This window comes from Eubalaena glacialis, chromosome 13, assembly GCF_028564815.1.
Source record: "Eubalaena glacialis isolate mEubGla1 chromosome 13, mEubGla1.1.hap2.+ XY, whole genome shotgun sequence".
In the NCBI taxonomy this organism is placed as follows: domain Eukaryota; kingdom Metazoa; phylum Chordata; class Mammalia; order Artiodactyla; family Balaenidae; genus Eubalaena; species Eubalaena glacialis.
Genome location: NC_083728.1, coordinates 93644987 through 93661893, shown reverse-complemented (window position 1 = coordinate 93661893; position 16907 = coordinate 93644987). Strand labels below are relative to the sequence as shown.

Genomic DNA, 16907 nt, shown 5'->3' with positions numbered 1-16907 from the left:
AGCTGACCTGCAGGACGAGTCCTCAGAGCCACACGTCTGCCTGCAGTTCCATCCGATGTCACCACAGCCCTGGGATCGTTACCGTGCAACACAGGGCAAGGCTGGTCTGCCGAGGCCGTGTTGTGGTGAAGGACAGGGCAGTGTCTACTGCAGGGTGCCCAGCGCCGGGCCAAGCAAGGAGCACAGGCTGCTCGCGCTCAAAAGCCCTGAACCCCCCGACAGCTTCCAGGGAAGGGTTTTTAAAGACACCGTCAGGGGTGAGGGTTGCGGGTGTCTGATCAGCTCGTGGACATTCTTCAGATCTGTTGGTGGTGGTAACTGGGTGGTATTTTGGGAGCCAACAACATCGACCTTCTGGTTCCAACTGGTCTGGGGTCGACATGCTGGTGGTCAGCATGCAGTTAACTTCCTCTACCAGGCAGGGTTTTAATGTCTGCAAAACAACTCAAGGACATGGCCCAGGATATTACCTATAGCCCTTGAGGAGGACCTAAAGGTCCTTGACTTCATTCTATGGCTAACCTCTTATTATTTTTTTGTCTTGCTTGACTCTTTTCCTTTGTTTCTGTATTTTCTCACTTTTCTGATTAAATTTGCACTTTGGAACTTGGGGACAGCCTAGGAGGCTAAAGATCTTTTATGGACAAGAGGCAGGGGACCCGGTGGTGGGGGATGTCTGTCCCCGGGAAGGCGCGAAGCATCCTGCTGGGTTTCAGGTTGGGGACCTGGACGTCCCTACTTCGGTACAAAAAGGGCTCATCGTCCCCCAGGGACTCACTCACTGACTTCCTGTTTGTAACTGGGTCTGCTTCTGATGTCCTGTTCTGCTGACAAGAATCCTGGGATCCTTCCTCTCTCCCACCCCACCCACCCCATATTAAAATAAACCAAACAACCCTTTTTCACAAAACCAGGGCCGTGCAGAAGGTGAAGCCGAGGCTCCCAGGACTCGGCCGCGTGCAGAGCCGGCACATCCTTCTCGACCCGAAGGCCCGTCCGGGGCCCTTCGTCTTTCCACCTCTTGCTGTTGCTGTTGTACACGGGAGTATTTTCTTCCCTTGTCTAACTTGTTGTTTCTGTAGATACAGGACTTGTCCCATTTCTGCACATTAATTTTGTTGCCCACCCGTTCACTAGGGCCTCAGGTTGATGGCGAGGCCTGTCGGCCGACCGTCTTGGCCCCCATCTGCCCCTCCTCCTCCACAACACAGGTACCTGGAGCTCCTCCTCTTGTCTCACGTGGATGACTAGTGTCTCCAGAATACCAAGGTAAGGTTCTAATACTGCACATCCTTGACTTGTTTGTGGCTTCACTGGAACTAATCTAGTATCTCCTTATTTACAGCGTGTCAGTTTTCGGTTGAAACAGATACATTTTTTCATGTTGAGAAATTACCCTTAAGTCCACATTCTATTAGGAGATCTTAATCAAGACTTGCTGGATTTTGTCAAGCGGCTTTTCAGCAAATATGGACAAGATCTCCTATAAGCTGATAGCCTAGAACCAGAGCAGCAGCCCCGTCCTGGAGAAGCCCCCGCTGCACACGGTGCATCCTGGCGCCTGCTCACTTCATGTCCTGACACGTATGCACACACGTGTGTGGATGCACACAACACAGGCGGGAGGCTCTGTAGTTGTTGGTGTCAAACAGTGCTCACCCCCCGCCCCAAAGCTTTCCTCCTCTTGGTGCCCTGGGACGGTGCATGCAGTGGGGATGGCACCTGACCTGTAGCAGGATTTCCCTGTGAAACAGACTCAGTTTGATGCCTTTTCATCTCTTCCTTTTTGTTGGGGGAGGGCAGAAGTGGCTATTTTTTGGCAAGTTGGTAATAGTTGGTCAGTTTGAAATTTCAATCTCTTTTGGAGTCGGGATTGATAGGTTATATTTCCCTAGAAAACTATTCATTTCATTTAGATTTTTATTTTAAACAGAGTTGTGACATAATTCGTAACTTTTTACGGAATTCATGTAGACCTCGTAATTCTTCCTAGGTTTATCTCTTACTTTTGTTTTCATTTATCTTCCTTACTATTGAGGTGAAGCTTGCACACAGGGCAGTACACACCTTGTGTGTCCAGCTCAATGACTCTGCCCGTCAGTACCTGGGGAACCGCGTCCAGGTCAGATCAGAGACTCTGGCAGCCAGGACACACTCTCCTGCACACACCCCCGCCCCGAGTCAGTAACTCCAAGCTAATTACTCTTATTTCTTATTTTGGGTGGTGATGCTTTCTATTAATTTTTTACTAGGATTGTGAATAATATGTTTTACTGGTTTTCAAAGCACAGGCATTTGGATTTATTTATTATTTCTACCATTTTTCACTTTCTCATTAACTTCTGCTTTGATCTTTAACTACTTTTTCCTTTACTAAGGTTTATTCAGTTTTCCTTTTCCAAGTTCTTGAATTCGGCGTTTAATCCATATATATTCACTCTTTCTTGTTCAACAACATAAATATTTAAACCTGTGATTTTTCTTCTGAGCACTGCTCTAGTTGTTTCCCACGGGCTCTGCAGAGAAGAGTTTCCATTAAGACTATTTTCTAGGTTTTATGCACTTTTGAATTGCATATCATCCTCTTTGACCCAAGCATTGTTTAAGACAGAGTTTTTTGTTCTATTTCTTTTTTTAGTTTCCAAGTGTTAGGAGCTGCTTCATTTTTTAGTTGTGCTCTTAAATTCAAATTTCATCACACTGTGATCAGAAAAAGTTATCTGTCCTAGTTCTACCTATTTGAATTTATAAAGGTTTTCTTTATTACCTAATACATGATTAATTTTTGTTAATGTTTTCCATGAGCCCTTTTTAAAAAGAGCGTTTTTTTTTTTTTATAAATTTATTTATTTTTGGCTGTGTTGGGTCTTCATTTCTGTGCGAGGGCTTTCTCTAGTTGTGGTGAGTGGGGGCCACTCTTCATCACAGTGCGCGGGCCTCTCACTGTCGCGGCCTCTCTTGTTGTGGAGCACAGGCTCCAGACGCGCAGGCTCAGTAGTTGTGGCTCACGGGCCCAGCTGCTCCGTGGCATGTGGGATCTTCCCAGACCAGGGCTCGAACCCGTGTCCCCCTGCATTGGCAGGCAGATTCTCAACCACTGCGCCACCAGGGAAGCCCAAAAAGAGCGTTCTTTAGTTTCAGGGTTAAGAGTCGGGGGTGTGTGTGTCTGTCTGTCTGTATATATCTATCACAGATCTTGTATTTCTTGCTATTACTTATTCTTTGCCCACTTGCTCTATCGTGGATTAAGAGGTAAAATAATTCTCCACTACTGGTGGTATGTTAGTTGACACAGATATTCATCTGCACCTTTATTGTCGAAAAGCACCTATCTCTGTTTTCTGCAATGCATTTTCGCTTGAACTGAAATTTAACTGCAATCAAAATTATGACTTCTGCTTTCTATGTGTACAATTGCCCACATGCCTTTGCATCCTATACTGTCCGACTTTTTTTGGCTTTACTTGGTAATCCAAACAGAAAGTCTTTTCCTTTTAACAGGTGAATTTAGCCCATTTATATTTTGATATAACATCTGTTTGGATTTATTTCTGGATTTGTTGTATTATTTTGTTTTATTTCCTGTTTCATAACTCAAAACGATTTCATTCTATGGCTTTTTTGTCTTGCTTGCCTTTGTGTGTGAAATTTTCTTGATACTTGGAAAGGTTTATATTTTTCGTTCTAGTGGTTGTTTTTATAACTTTTGACTTCCTATAATACCTATACTTTGTTTCCAACAGTTCCTCCTAACTTCCTGCACCAAGTACCTGACTAGTCAAACATATCACCCTTCTTAGTGTTCACCTTTCCACACTTAAACACACTTCTGCTTGATGTCATCTTTAAATGGTACATTTCGATCGTCAGCTTCTGGTGATGAGAAAACCAACATTCTTACGTTTCTCAGCATCTTCTCCCTTCCCAGGTATCTTACTGACTACATCAACTCTAAGTCACTAGAATGTGGACCGTTTACACTGTACATTGGCTTTACCCTTCCAACCAAACAGACTCAACTCCTGCTGCGGTCCTCCCGGCGCCTCGCTTTCCTAACCCCCACCCCCGGCCCCCCGGCCCCTCTGGCTCCGCCCCGAGGTCTGCAGCTCCGGGTTCCTCTGTTCCTCTGGCCTCCCCTCCCCTCTTTGGGTGCCCGCACTTTGTCCCAGCTTCATGGATTCTACCCGATTGCCAAGTCTTATTTCTTGGCAAAATGTTCAGGTACAATTCTCACCTGCTCAATGTCAATTTTTTTTCTGTGAAATTTTTCCTGTTATTTGTTTTCTACACAATTTTTGGTTTTATGAAACCGTGTGATGCTGCCTTTATTACTCATTGCTGATGATGAGGTTTATTCAATCCGGCTTTGTATAAAGCTACACCGAGGAAACCACGGGCGTCTCCTCTGACGTTAAATCCCAACAAAGGGTCTGGTGTGAGTTCCGTTCGCCTTCGCTGCCTCCCTCTGGCAAGAAGAGCGGACACTCTGCCTTCCGCCAGTTCAGGGGCATTGAGACCTCCCCCTCCTGCACCACCGCAGCCCCGTCCACCCCGCTGCCACGCGGGTGGCCCTCGCTGGGGACAGGGAGACGGGCCGCTGTGCAAACAGCCCCTCCATGCCGCTTCACCTGGCCCCGCGCCCAGAGCCACAGCCGCAACCTCCACGACACGGCCACGAGCCCAGGCCGGTGACTGTGCCCTGCCGGCCTCCTCGCTCACACCAGAGCCAGGCAACGGTGCTTCTGGCTGCGACGGGGGACCTGGGATAGCACCGAGCCTCTCTCCCGGAACAAAACCTGAACAGGGGGCAACACGAACAGGATCCCGGAGAGACGGGGACCACGAGGCCGGCCCGGCGACTGGTCTGAGGAGAGCCCAGGACGCAGCACAAGCCGGGGGGAGGGGCAGAGCCAGGAGAGCGGGAGGCCGAGCCAGCCAGAGCCCACGGCACGGGGTGGGCACGGGGCCCTCGAGGGCCCAGCAAACCAACTGCATACGCGGGAGAAACGAGCCCCTCGGGCCGAGGACTGAACCACGAGGAAGGACGAGAGGGACCAGTGCCTGCTCCCCGCAGCCAGGCTGGAGTCTCTGGGTCCACGGGGCGCCGGGCAGAGCCCTCAGGAAGGCATCGTCACCCCGGCAGAGCGCTGCTCCGGCACAGCCCGGGCTCCGCGGGGACCCACCTCCTGCACTGCCCTGCGTCCCTCTGGTGACAAGGCCCCTCCCTCTCCGTGAGGAGACTCACTCGCCGCGTCGTAAGACTTTAATGCTAATGGTCCTCAAGGAGAGCTCGCTAATACAGCATGACTTCTAAACAGAAACCGTGAACTTCAGTTTAATTCAAGAGGATGTGCCGCTCATGCCCGGGGCGGTCGGTGGGGGGTGGTACCCAGTGCCACAAAGCAATAACCAGTGTGGGCAGCAAGGAACGTGCTCTCCCCTCCCCCGACAGCAACTCTAATCAACGTGGCCGCTGCTGAGCACCAGGGCAAGGATGCTCATACACACGTTACACACAAGTTTCACCACAAGAGCCCAGCCTCTGTCAAGCCCCACAGATGGTCACGACGGGGCTGAGGGCCCGGGCTTCCAGAGCTGCCCACGCAGGGCCCTCATCCCAGGGATCCAGGCTTCTGCCTCCTCCCCAGAGCCCCCATCTGGCAGGGCTCCCAGGGCTCCCAGAGAAGATAGGATGCTGCCATCAGAACAGGAATCCTCACAACACTGTAAAGCAACTATACTCCAATAAAAATTAATTAGAAACGCCAGAGAGGGTCACTGCAGAGACGCGAGGCGCCTGCGAGACACAAAAATAGCCCGTGCTTAGAGCCGGGTGAGGGTGAGACGTCCGTCGTAGGTGATGTCCCCTGTGGAATTATGCCCATGATTTTAGCCGATAAATCAGCCAGTTTCTAGTTTGTGCCTGTGACAGTTTTGTGGGGTGGGACCCTCTGGGGTTTTCACTGTCCACGTCTCAGGTGCCCACCTTCCCCCGACCCCAGGTCACCCAGTGGCAGTGGACCTGGCAGCGGGGTGAAAAAGCAACGTGCAAGTAACAGGAAGGATGAAACACCCGGGAATAAACCTAACAAGAAACGTGCAAGGCCTACGAGAAGAAAATAGCCATACTCAAGTGAGGTCGTGAGAGAAGCTGTGAACACGCGGCCGCGTGGCGCTCCAAGCGAGAAGAACGGGAAGAACCGACCCTGCAGGGAGCTGGCGCCGCCCGCGGGAACCCGTCCACGCAGCACGAGTCCAACAGGCGGCCCACCTGAAACCTGGCAAGCGAACTCTAGACCTTACCTGGGACGGAAGACGGGAGAACACCTAACAAAATGCTGAGAAGGAAAATGATCAAAGGTCGTGCTGTGTCCGGTGTGAAAGCCATGCGGAGGTGCCGGTGACAGCGGCTGCGAGCTGTGCTCGTCCAGAGACGGCAGGCACTATCCCCGCGCCCAGGCCAGCCGTCACGCCGCCACCTCCGCAGGCTGTGTCTCCAGGAGCCAGGCAGGGCCTCGCAAGGCAAAAGGTTAAATCACCAGCATTTTCTAATGAGACCTTTGCAAACGGGGCAAACCCCCAAAACTGGGTGCCCAGACTGGGAGACCCCGGGGTGCACTGCGTTCCTCCGTGTCCACGTCCAGTGACTCAGCACACGCTTTATCACCGCGTCCTGGTGCCGGCCCTGGGCGAGGCCCAACCCCGCACGTTAGCTGGCGTAAGGAGGCACCGTGGTGCCCACGGTCCTCTCACGGGGTCCGGGCCCCACTGGCCACCTGCCTGCTCGCTGCAGCTCCCTCCACAATGACCACCTCGAGGGGCAGGACGGAAATGAGATGATCTGTGTGCAGCTCTCAGCCTACAGTGGCCGCAGCGTCAGGATCAAAACCACGCCTGTGCCGTGGACAACAGTGGCGGTGATGCCGACGGTCACAGCTCACTCGAGCGAAGGCGGTGGGACGACAGCGTGTCTGCCACGGCGAGGCAGCGACAGGCACCGCTGGAAGGGGCATTTAGCTCTGTCCTGGGGGGAAGCAGGCTCTGCGGGACTGGAGAGACATTCCAGGAGGTGGGAACAGCATGACGAAGGACACGGAAGGGTGAGAGGACATCATGTGCTCAGAGACAGCAGAAGGGCTTGGGGGGCCCTGACAGGGAGGAAGTGAAGACGTCCACGTGGGAAGGTGGGGTGGGGAGCACCGGCCGGCCGCACATCACAGGAACAGCACAGGCTTGGTCCCTGGACGCGGTGCTCGGTAAACACCCGCTGAATCCAACAGACCTGCCCCAAACAGGAGAGGCATTTAATGCTGCCCCACCCCGCGTGCACGCTCACTTCCCTCCCCGGGGAGCAGCCTCGTCCTGAGACGCGAGGGCCTCCATGCTGAGGCAGACAGCCTCCAGCCGGCCTGCGCAGGGCCAGCGGGAGAAGGGGCCCGCCTCAGAGAACCAGCAGTTCGGCTCAACCAACACGTCCCAACAAGTCCCTTGGGTCTTCTCAAACACGTGAACTCACGCCTCCGAGCAAGGCTTCTGAGAAGTCAGCGTTTCTCTCGGGGTTAAGGAGGGGAAGACAGGTGTCTGGGATGGAAGAGCAGGCACAGAGGCCCCCGGGCAGGGGATCCAGGGCTGGGGGCGCCCACTCCTCATGGTCCCAGTGGGCACCTCCTCCGATGAGCCTGACCGACACTCTTGCCAAGGATGAAGTTCTCCAGTTGTGCAGGACGGATCCAGAACGTGAAATGAGTCACCACCAGGCACAGAGGCGCTTTTAATAATTCACAGGAAGGCAGCTGGCAGACTGTGATAAGGCCGGGTCCTCCAGCGGGGGCGGGGCACACGGGCGATGGTTGCCAGCATTGAACGATGGAGGCTCACACCCCCTCCTGGTGATTCACCGGCCCTCGACGCTGGCGTCAATGATGATGTAGTGTCAGCAAGGCCCACTGTGGTGGGCACAGCCCCTGGCAGGGCTACAGGTGGTCTCACCACCATCCTTGCGATCCATGCTCCAGCCCCTCAGAGCCAGAGCAAGCACTGCTGGTGCTTTCGCGGAAGGAAAGCCCGGGAGACCTGTGCGTTCCTGGACCCGCCTTGTGGGGCTGTCCTCACTCAGGTGGCAGAACCTTGCTGTAAAGCACTTGTCATCAGGAGGCGCGGAGCAGCCTCCACACGCGTAGCCAGGACCACACTGCCCGCTTCGAGCTGCAGCGAAGCAGGACAGCAGTGGGGGGCGGGAGGTGGTCAGCCGGGCCGCGCGTGCTCTGCTCCCTGTCCGGCAGTGTTTCCGGGAGGGGCCCTGGGAGGCGGAGAGCGGCGCGGGGCTGTGAGGGGCAAGTCCCCAGAGTCAGAAGACGAACATCCAGTCCTCGCTCCCTAAAGTTATAAAGTACTGCAGCACTTTTTAGAGTTAGGGTCAAGGGCTTCCCTGGTGGCACGGTGGTTAGGAGTCCACCTGCCAGTGCAGGGGACATGGGTTCGAGCCCTGGTCCGGGAAGATCCCACATGCCGCAGAGCAACTAAGCCCGTGCGCCACAACTACTGAGCCTGTGCTCTAGAGCCACAACTACTGAGCCCGCGTGCCACAACTACTGAAGCCCCTGCACTTAGAGCCCATGAGTCACAACTACTGAGCCTGAGCCACAACTACTGAGCCTGCGTTCTAGAGCCCACGAGCTACAACTACTGAAGCCCCTGCGCCTAGAGCCCGTGAGTCACGACTACTGAGCCTGAGCCACAACTACTGAGCCTGTGTTCTAGAGCCCGCGAGCCACAACTACTGAAGCCCCTGCGCCTAGAGCCCGTGAGTCACGACTACTGAGCCCGTGAGCCACAACTACTGAGCCCGCATGCCTAGAGCCTGAGCCTGTGAGCCTCAACTACTGAAGCCCGTGAGCCACAACTACTGAAGTCCGTGCGCCTAGAGCCCGTGCTCCACAACAAGAGAAGCCACCGCAATGAGAAGCCCGCACACGGCAACCAAGAGTACCCCCGCTCACCACAACTAGAGAAAGCCCGCGCGCAGCAACGAAGACCCAACGCAGCCATAAATAAATTAATTAATTAATTTTAAAAAGAAAAGAAAAAAGAGCATGTTTAGTTTTAAAAAAAAAAAGAATCAAAAAACTCCTTTCTCCAGCCATGGCCGGCCTGACCTAATTAGGGCGAGGCGTGTCAACGATACAACTACAGCCAGGGGCGTCTTTCCCTGTGGTATCAATTGCGTTTGAAGAAAAAAACATGAATTGTGCTCATACTACTTAGCACGGGTTTGCTAATTATTAACAAAAAGTCAGACTATCTTTGTGTTGTCATCTGCAATTAGCTAAAGATGCTTAAATTTTTTTTCTCTCTCCTTTCCTACCTAGTGAATTGACTCTCGGCCAGAAAACAGCAGGTCAGGAGCTGCAGGTGGGAGAGATGGTACAGGAGCCGGAGCCACGTTCCCAGCTGTCCTGGACAGAGGGCCTGGGCACAATGCACTCTGGGCCACTGTCCCCCTCTTCAATCTCTTACTTCTCCATCCCCTCAGGGGTTTACAGGAGAGCAGAAACCTCCCCCTAAGCAAATGCATGCATTTTCTGGGTAATCTCACTCCCTGAGGGCTTGACTACGGACCTGTCAGGCTCCCAGCTGCCAACCCCTGCACCAGCCTGCCTAGCCTTTATCTCCTCGGGGACTGCAGGACCCCCCTGGAACCAGTTCGGGAGGGAGAGCAGAGGCTCACACAAGCTCCTGGACTGAGTGCGGCCCACCTGCACTCCTGGGCCCCGGGCACCGCCATTTCTCATTTTCCCTTTAACTCAGAAAAAGAAGAGGAAAGTGGAATAAACAACACGAAATAAGCTAAAGATTAGACAATCAAAGGCAGAGATCAGACTTAGAGAATGAACCTGAGGACACGGGGAGAGGGAAGGGTAAGCTGGGACGAAGTGAGAGAGTGGCATGGACATACATACACTACCAAATGTAAAATAGACAGCTAGTGGGAAGCAGCTGCATAGCACAGAGAGAGAGATCAGCTCAGTGCTTTGTGACCACCTAGAGGGGTGGGATAAGGAGTGTGGGAGGGAGACGCAAGGGGGAGGAGATGTGGATATATATGCATATGTATAGCCGATTCACTATGTTATAAAGCAGAAACTAACACACCATTGTAAAACAATTATACTCCAATAAAGACGTTTAAAAAAAAAAGGCAGAGATTAAAAACCTGTCTGAGGAGACAGCTACAGCCCAGATCCAAAAGCAAGCGTGAAAGAAGCAGTGTGAGGGGCCCACAGCGCCTGGCTTGTGCACACGAGGGCGGCCAGCACCTCAGCTCTGGGCATGGCCGAGAGTCAGCTCAGGCAAGAGCCAGGCCCCGCACTACTGCCCGCCTCCGCACGGTCAGTACCTCTGGGACAAGGCACATTTCATCCAAAGCTCCCCAGGGAGCACGGTCCCCAAGGGCCCCCAGTGGCCTGGGGGAGGGGCCTTGCGCCGAGTTTGGGGGCACCAGGCCTACCAGAGGCTCTCCACCCTGGGTGACATCAGACTTGCCCAGGAAGACATGAAATAACACCCCTGCCCGGGCCCCCCCCACCAGTTCTAACTTAATCGGTCTAGACGAGGGACCAGGCGTCAGGATTTCAAAGCCCCTGGGTGCTTCACACAAGGAACGGAAACTATACGGGTTGAAACTAAGAAAAAGCACAGGCTGGAAGGCACACAGCCCTGTGGCCCCGCGTCCCTCGGGTGCCCCGTGAGGACGTGCAGCGGCCTCTTCAGCTCAGCGCCCACCCTGGCCTGAGGGCCGGAGCCAGTGGCCAAGGGCAGCAGGGTCTGTCCTCCCTCTTGCCCGGGAGGCACCGGCTTCTATCCAGAAGCCCCAGGGCCGGGGAAGGGCCGAGGCACCAGCTCCAAAGCATCCTCACTTCTCAGCCTTGAGGCCGCGGGCATCAGGTGCCCACGCGGCTTCACCTGCACCTCCTCCTGCCTCGTGCACATCACGGAAACATGGCCCAAGGGCACACGCCAACTCAGGCCAGCACCGAGGGGGCAACGCAGGAGACAGCACCCTCCCCCCAAACCCCTCCCCCGGCCCCGGGTCTGGAGGCCAGGCAGCTGCGCTCTCTGCTGCCCCAGGCGCCCCTCCCTGCGGATGCTCCCGCTAGGTCACCTGTCACTAGAGCCCTCCCTCAGCCAGCACGCAGGCAGGCCGCCTTCCCACCTCTAGGACTTCTGCAGGCCCAGACACGCCCCTGCTGCCCCAGGAAACAGCTCTCGGAGGCTCACTGATGAAATCCCATCACCGGGAAGCTGTCGGCTCCTCTCACAGCTGCCCTTACGCACGTGACCTAGGGTCCCTCGCTGGACATGTCCTTCTCAGACTCTGAGTGGAACTGCCCCCCCAGGACAGATGCCTGGGGCTGAAGCAGCCGGGCAGGGCTTGGCCCGCTGGGTACCTACCCACCGGGAACACCCAGGTGCTTCCCGGCCTTGACTCGGGGACTCCGGACCCCCAAAAGCCCCCACAGCCCAATGTCCAACTGCCTCTCAGACCCCCACGCTTCCCCCGAACCCGCGCTCCGCGATCCTCCCATCCCACCCCACCCCCGACTCCTCGCCCAGCCCCTGGCCCCCCGCCTCACGAGTGGGCCCCGTCCGACAGTGAGGGTCACAGCAGCGGTGGACAGAGCAAATTCAAGGATGCGTCTCTTCCGCCCGGCGGTCCGCCCCACTGTGCACGCCCAGGAGAGGCGGGGCTGGGCGGCGCCGACACCGAGACAGGAGCCCGACACCAGGCGCCAGTCCCAGTGCCCACGGCAACGTCCCAGGTGCCCCCAACCCGGCTGGCGTGTGGCCCAGGCAGAGCAGCCCGACGACGTGTGCAGATGCCCCTACCCTCCCCACACCCGTGGCCCTCCTGTGCCCGGGGGCTTCATCCCCTCAGCGCCCAGAACAGGGCCACAGCGGCTCATGGTTTGTACAGGACGAGGATGCCGGAAAGCCGCGTCCCTCTGTCCCCCAGTGGGTGGTGAGGAGCCTCCAGATACTGGGGTGCCAGCCAGGGTTCCGGGGCCGTGTCTGCATGCGCCCAGGTGAGGGCTCCCCCGGCTGCACGGAGGGCGGGGCGGACGTGATCTGACATCAGAAGTCAGCCCACAGGGACAGCAGAGAAACAAACGTGCTACAAAGTAGCCACGCGAGGCTGGAGAGCCCTGGGCTCAGTGTGCACACGCCGCAGGGCCCGGGGCGTCAGGGTGGCGTCAGCGTGTCGTGCGGCTGTGACCTGAGCAGGAGGTGCACCGCCGTCCCCACCTTAGAGCCGGCTGGGGGGAGCCCCGCAGTCTGTGCCAGGGGTGGAGGGGGTGGGTGTGCGGCCTGGACCACGGCGAGGGGGCCACACGCCTGTGCCTGCAGGGCAGGTCCCGACGCTCTAAGGTACCCAGGCCCGGGGCTTCCCTTTGGCCACAAGGGCCACCAACCAGGCGTGTGCCTCAGAGACTCACCATGTCGGCTCTTTGTTTCTGGCCTCCCAGCTCCTCCAGGGCCTCTGACAGCTGAGCCTTCAAGACAAGACAGAAAGTGGGTCAGTGGGCTTTCTCCTCCCGGGGCCGAAGCGACCACACCTCCCCCATCTCTGCCACATCCACTGCTGCCGGGGGAGACCCCGAATTCCCACTGTTTGGAAAGAGGGGCAGCAGGAACATGATAGCTCGCCAAGTCCACCCCAAGCCTACCGCCTGAAGGTGAGAGAGGTTCGGCCTGGAGTTTTAGTGCCCCTGGGAAGAGGCCGGGGACCGGGCCACAGTCCAGGAGGCAGGCACTGACCAACTACAGCACTCCCCAAGAGGAGACCAGGACAGCAGGGGTGGGACACAGTCGTCGAGCCGCAACGAGCCGGCAGAAGCCACCTCTATCCAGAGGACTACAGTATGAGGTAATGGGGACCAGTGGGGGCTGGTGACGCTCATGTCTCCATCCGTGTGAGATTCATCAAGCTGACGCTTCCGACGTGTGCATCTGTCTGTGTGTGTGTGTGCGTCATACTTCAATAATAAAGGACATTAAAGTACACCCGTGCTACCACCCAGGATGACAAACCAGGAGGGACAAAGGGAGGGCGGCTCTGCTACATAAAGGAAGCAGACGGTCAGACAGCAGGGCTGTCAGCGACGCCCACGACGGCCTCCGCGCCGAGACCCTAAGAGTGCAGGAGGGCCCTCGGCTGCGGTGGCGGAGGGGAGCCACGACAGAGCCCAGCAGATAGACGGGCAGGACTCCGAAGTACGGAGGCACGACTAAGAGGCTGGATGGGAAAGGGCAGCTGGCCGCGGAGGAGCCCCTTGCACGGGGAGGTGACAAGACGTTCCTCAGGGCAAAGCCACGGCGGGGAGCACTGCCACCTCAGCTCCGCTGGGAAGTGGGAGCTCCCTGACCAGGGGTGCAGGGCACCTGGCAGCATCCAGGAGAGGCTCTGCGCCGGGGAAGGACCCCCGTAACAGCCCATACAGGGGGTCTCTGGGAGCAGAAGACGAGGGTGGGCGGCGGGAACGGGCCGTGCCGAGGGGCCGCCCCACCCGTGAGCCGCAAGCCTGCAGCGTGGGCGCCCTGAAACGTGACTTCCTGCCGTTCACACAAAGCTCTGGAGAGAGGCTCAGAGGGGACGTGAACAGAGCACAGCCTCCGTGCGGGAGAGACGAGACCCAGGCCCCCGCAGCCCCCCGGGCTCCGGGAAGCCTTCTCCGGGGACAAGACGAAGCAATGGGCACTGGATTTACCCTCCCTCCTGAACCAACCAGAAAACCAGACAAAACCCCTGAAACAGTGGTTTCCCGGCATCCACGACGGGCAGGCAGCACAGGGCTCGGATCAGAGGGAAGGAAACAGGGAGGCGTGGCCCCCACCGCATGGCTCACGCCCCGCCCCCCCACCCGCGCACGCGCCCTCGGGCCGCGGGCGGAAGCGACAGGCTGGGCGCGACAGGACCAAGCACAGGAGGGAGACGGTGTGAGCGGAGGCCTCGCCAGGGAAGACGCGCCCGCGAAGCCGCTCCGCGGCTCAGTCACGCGGGAAATTAAAGGCCGACAGCACCCAGTGTCGGAGGGCCGGGGCAGCCGCGGTCCACACGCGCCCCTCGGACGCCCGGCACTGGGTGTGGGCGTCGCCTCACCTGGGAGAGGAGCGCGAGGACGTGGCGGCCGCCCACCTGGTGCGCACTCTGCACTCAGGGGCCTGAGGCGGCGGCGACGACGGGGACCCTGCGGGGCGAGCCTTCAACGGGGGGCTCAGCCTGCAGCGAGGACGCCAGGGAGCAGCGGGCTGGCGGGGCCGTGGGCCGCGTCACAGACTGACCGTCAGCCGCTCCTCACGCTGCTCGCGTGACCGAGGCCGGGGCGCTTCCTGGAGGGACGGCCTCCTGGAACAGCCTCGGGGAGGCGCAGTCCCGCACGCTTACGTCCCCGCCCTGGCCGGGCTGCGTGCAGTGGCGCTGGGAGGGCAGGCACGTGGCGGGGGGCGGGCGGGGGGGGGGCACAGGAGGAAGGGAACCGCCGTCCCAGGGGCAGCGCACCCCGGAGCAGGCGGAAGGGGACCAGTGACCGCAGGGCTGCGTCAGGCCGTCCGGGGGCGTCGCACTCCTGCCAGACCCCAGGCGCGAGCCCCCGGCCCACGCACCACGTGTGACCGGCGAAGGGGGCACTGAGACCTCGCGTGGCCACTTTTATCTCCGAGTGAGACCTGCTGCCCAGCACCCGCCAGCGCAGGAGCCCAGGCGCAGGGGAGAAGCCGTCCCTGCAGCCGGATGCAGGCAGGACGGGAGGCCGCAAAGCCCAAGGTTGCAGGTCTCATGGACAGAACGAGACCAGAGTCTCAGGCCCCCGGCCTTTGGGCTCCACTTCACACACAGGCTTGTGACAAAGTGTAAAGAAAAAAGAGGCGAGGAAGCCGGCCGGTCGACAGGGGCCCGTCCAGGCAGCGGCCCATAGACACACAGCTTCCACCTGGCAGCAGCCCCGAGGGGCAGAGAGGGCGCCTCCCCACATGGCCGTCAGCCTGAAGGCAGGAGTGAGCCACGCTCCCCGTGGCCGCAGAGCATGTCGGCACGTAAGCAGGCAGGCAGCGCACATGCCGGGCTCGGCCTGGAGCCATGGCTCTGCTGGGTGGTCCTGGCTCCAGGGCAGCCTGCAGGACGGAGGCCTTCGGCCCTCAGAACCCACCTATGCAACTGAAGCAGCCGATACCTCTCCCAGACCCGGAGCACGCCAGGCCCCACCGGTGCTCACAGGGCCACGGTGGCACTTCCACAGCAGACCTGGACCCCGTCCTGGCTTTAACAGCTAGCATGGTTACCCTGCAGGTGGTGGGCCTAGGACCACAGCTCAACACCCCCTGGGAACTTGTGGGAAGTGCAGCGTTTCAGCCCCCCACGCCCCCAGAACTGGGGAGGACCCAGCAGATCTGTCTTCACAAGCCCTCCTGGCCACTCAGGCATCACTGCAGGGGTGAAGCCAGACAACAGAGATCAATCCCAACGTCTCTGCATTCCAGCCGTGTGACCTGCAACAGAGGTCTGGGCTGGGAGCGTCCCAAGGTGAAGGAGCAGTTTTCAGCTGTTATCCCCTCACAGAACGTGGATTTAGACAACCACCCATGGACCCGAATAGAACAGATCAACAAAACTAGGAGCTGGGGTTTTTTTTGTGTTTTTTTTTTAAAGATAAGCAAAATTGACAAACCTTTAGCTAAACTAATTAAGAAAAAAGATAAGGCTCAAATAAATAAAGTCATAAATGAAAGAGAAAACATCACAAAGGATACCATAAAAACACAAAAACTCAAGAACTACTGTGATCAACATTATACACCAAAAAACTGGACAACCTAAAAAAAATAAACAAATATACAAATAATCAACAATGAATCATTAAAAAACCAGAAAATATGAACAGACCAGTAAAGAGTAAGAAGAATTAATCAGTTAAAAAAGAAAACCAAAAACCTCCCTACAAAGAAAGGCCCAGGACCACATGGCTTCACTGGTGAACTTTACCAAACATTTAAAAAAGTATTAATACCAATCCTTCTCAAACTCTTCCAAAAAAATCGAAGAGAAGGGAACACTTCCAAACTCATTTTACAAGCCTAGCATTACCCTGATACCAAAGTCAGACAAGGATGCTACAAGAGAAAAAAAAAAAAGACAAAAACCAAAAAACCCACCAGCCAATATCCCTGATGAACAGAGACGCAAAAATCCTGAGCAAAATACTAGCAAACTGAATTCAACAGCACATTAAAAAGATCATACACCGTGATCAAGTGGGATTTATCCATGGAATGCAAGGATGGCTCAACATCCACAAATCAATCGACGCGATACACCACATTAACAGAATGAAGGATAAAAATAACGTGATTATCTCAATAGATGCAGAAAAAGCATTTGACAAAACTTAATATCCTTTCATGACAAAAATTAATTGGAATGTACTTCAACATAATAAAGCCCGTAGCTAATGTCATATTCAACAGTGAGAAGCTGAAAGCTTTTCTTCTAAAATCAGGAACAAGGCAAGGATGCCCACTCTCACCACTCATATTCAACATAGTACTGGAAGTCCTAGCCAGAGCAATCAGACAAGAAAAAGAAACAGAAGGCATCCAAATAGGAAAGGAAGAAGTAAAATTGTCTCTTTGCAGATGTTATGATCTTATTTATAGAAAATCCTAAAAACTCCACCAGAAATCTGTTAGAATTAATGAACAAATTCAGTAAAGTTGCAGTATATAAAATCAACATACAAAAATAAGTTGCATTTCTATATGCTAATAATGAACCATCTGAAAAAGAAACTAAACAGTCCCATTTACGACAGCATCAAAGAACAATAAAATACTTAGGAATAAATTTAACCAAGGAG

At 55.9% G+C, this 16907-nt stretch overlaps 1 protein-coding gene across 3 annotated transcripts in view; it reads right to left on the bottom strand.

The window, feature by feature from the left end:
* MAD1L1 (mitotic arrest deficient 1 like 1) overlaps window positions 1-16907 on the bottom strand; it is a 342045-nt gene that overhangs the window by 109469 nt on the left and 215669 nt on the right. For all 3 annotated transcript variants that reach the window (XM_061208639.1, XM_061208640.1, XM_061208638.1), the window contains one exon: window positions 12495-12551. In XM_061208639.1, coding sequence (XP_061064622.1) covers window positions 12495-12551 — 57 coding nt within the window. The remainder of the gene's footprint in view (window positions 1-12494; window positions 12552-16907) is intronic.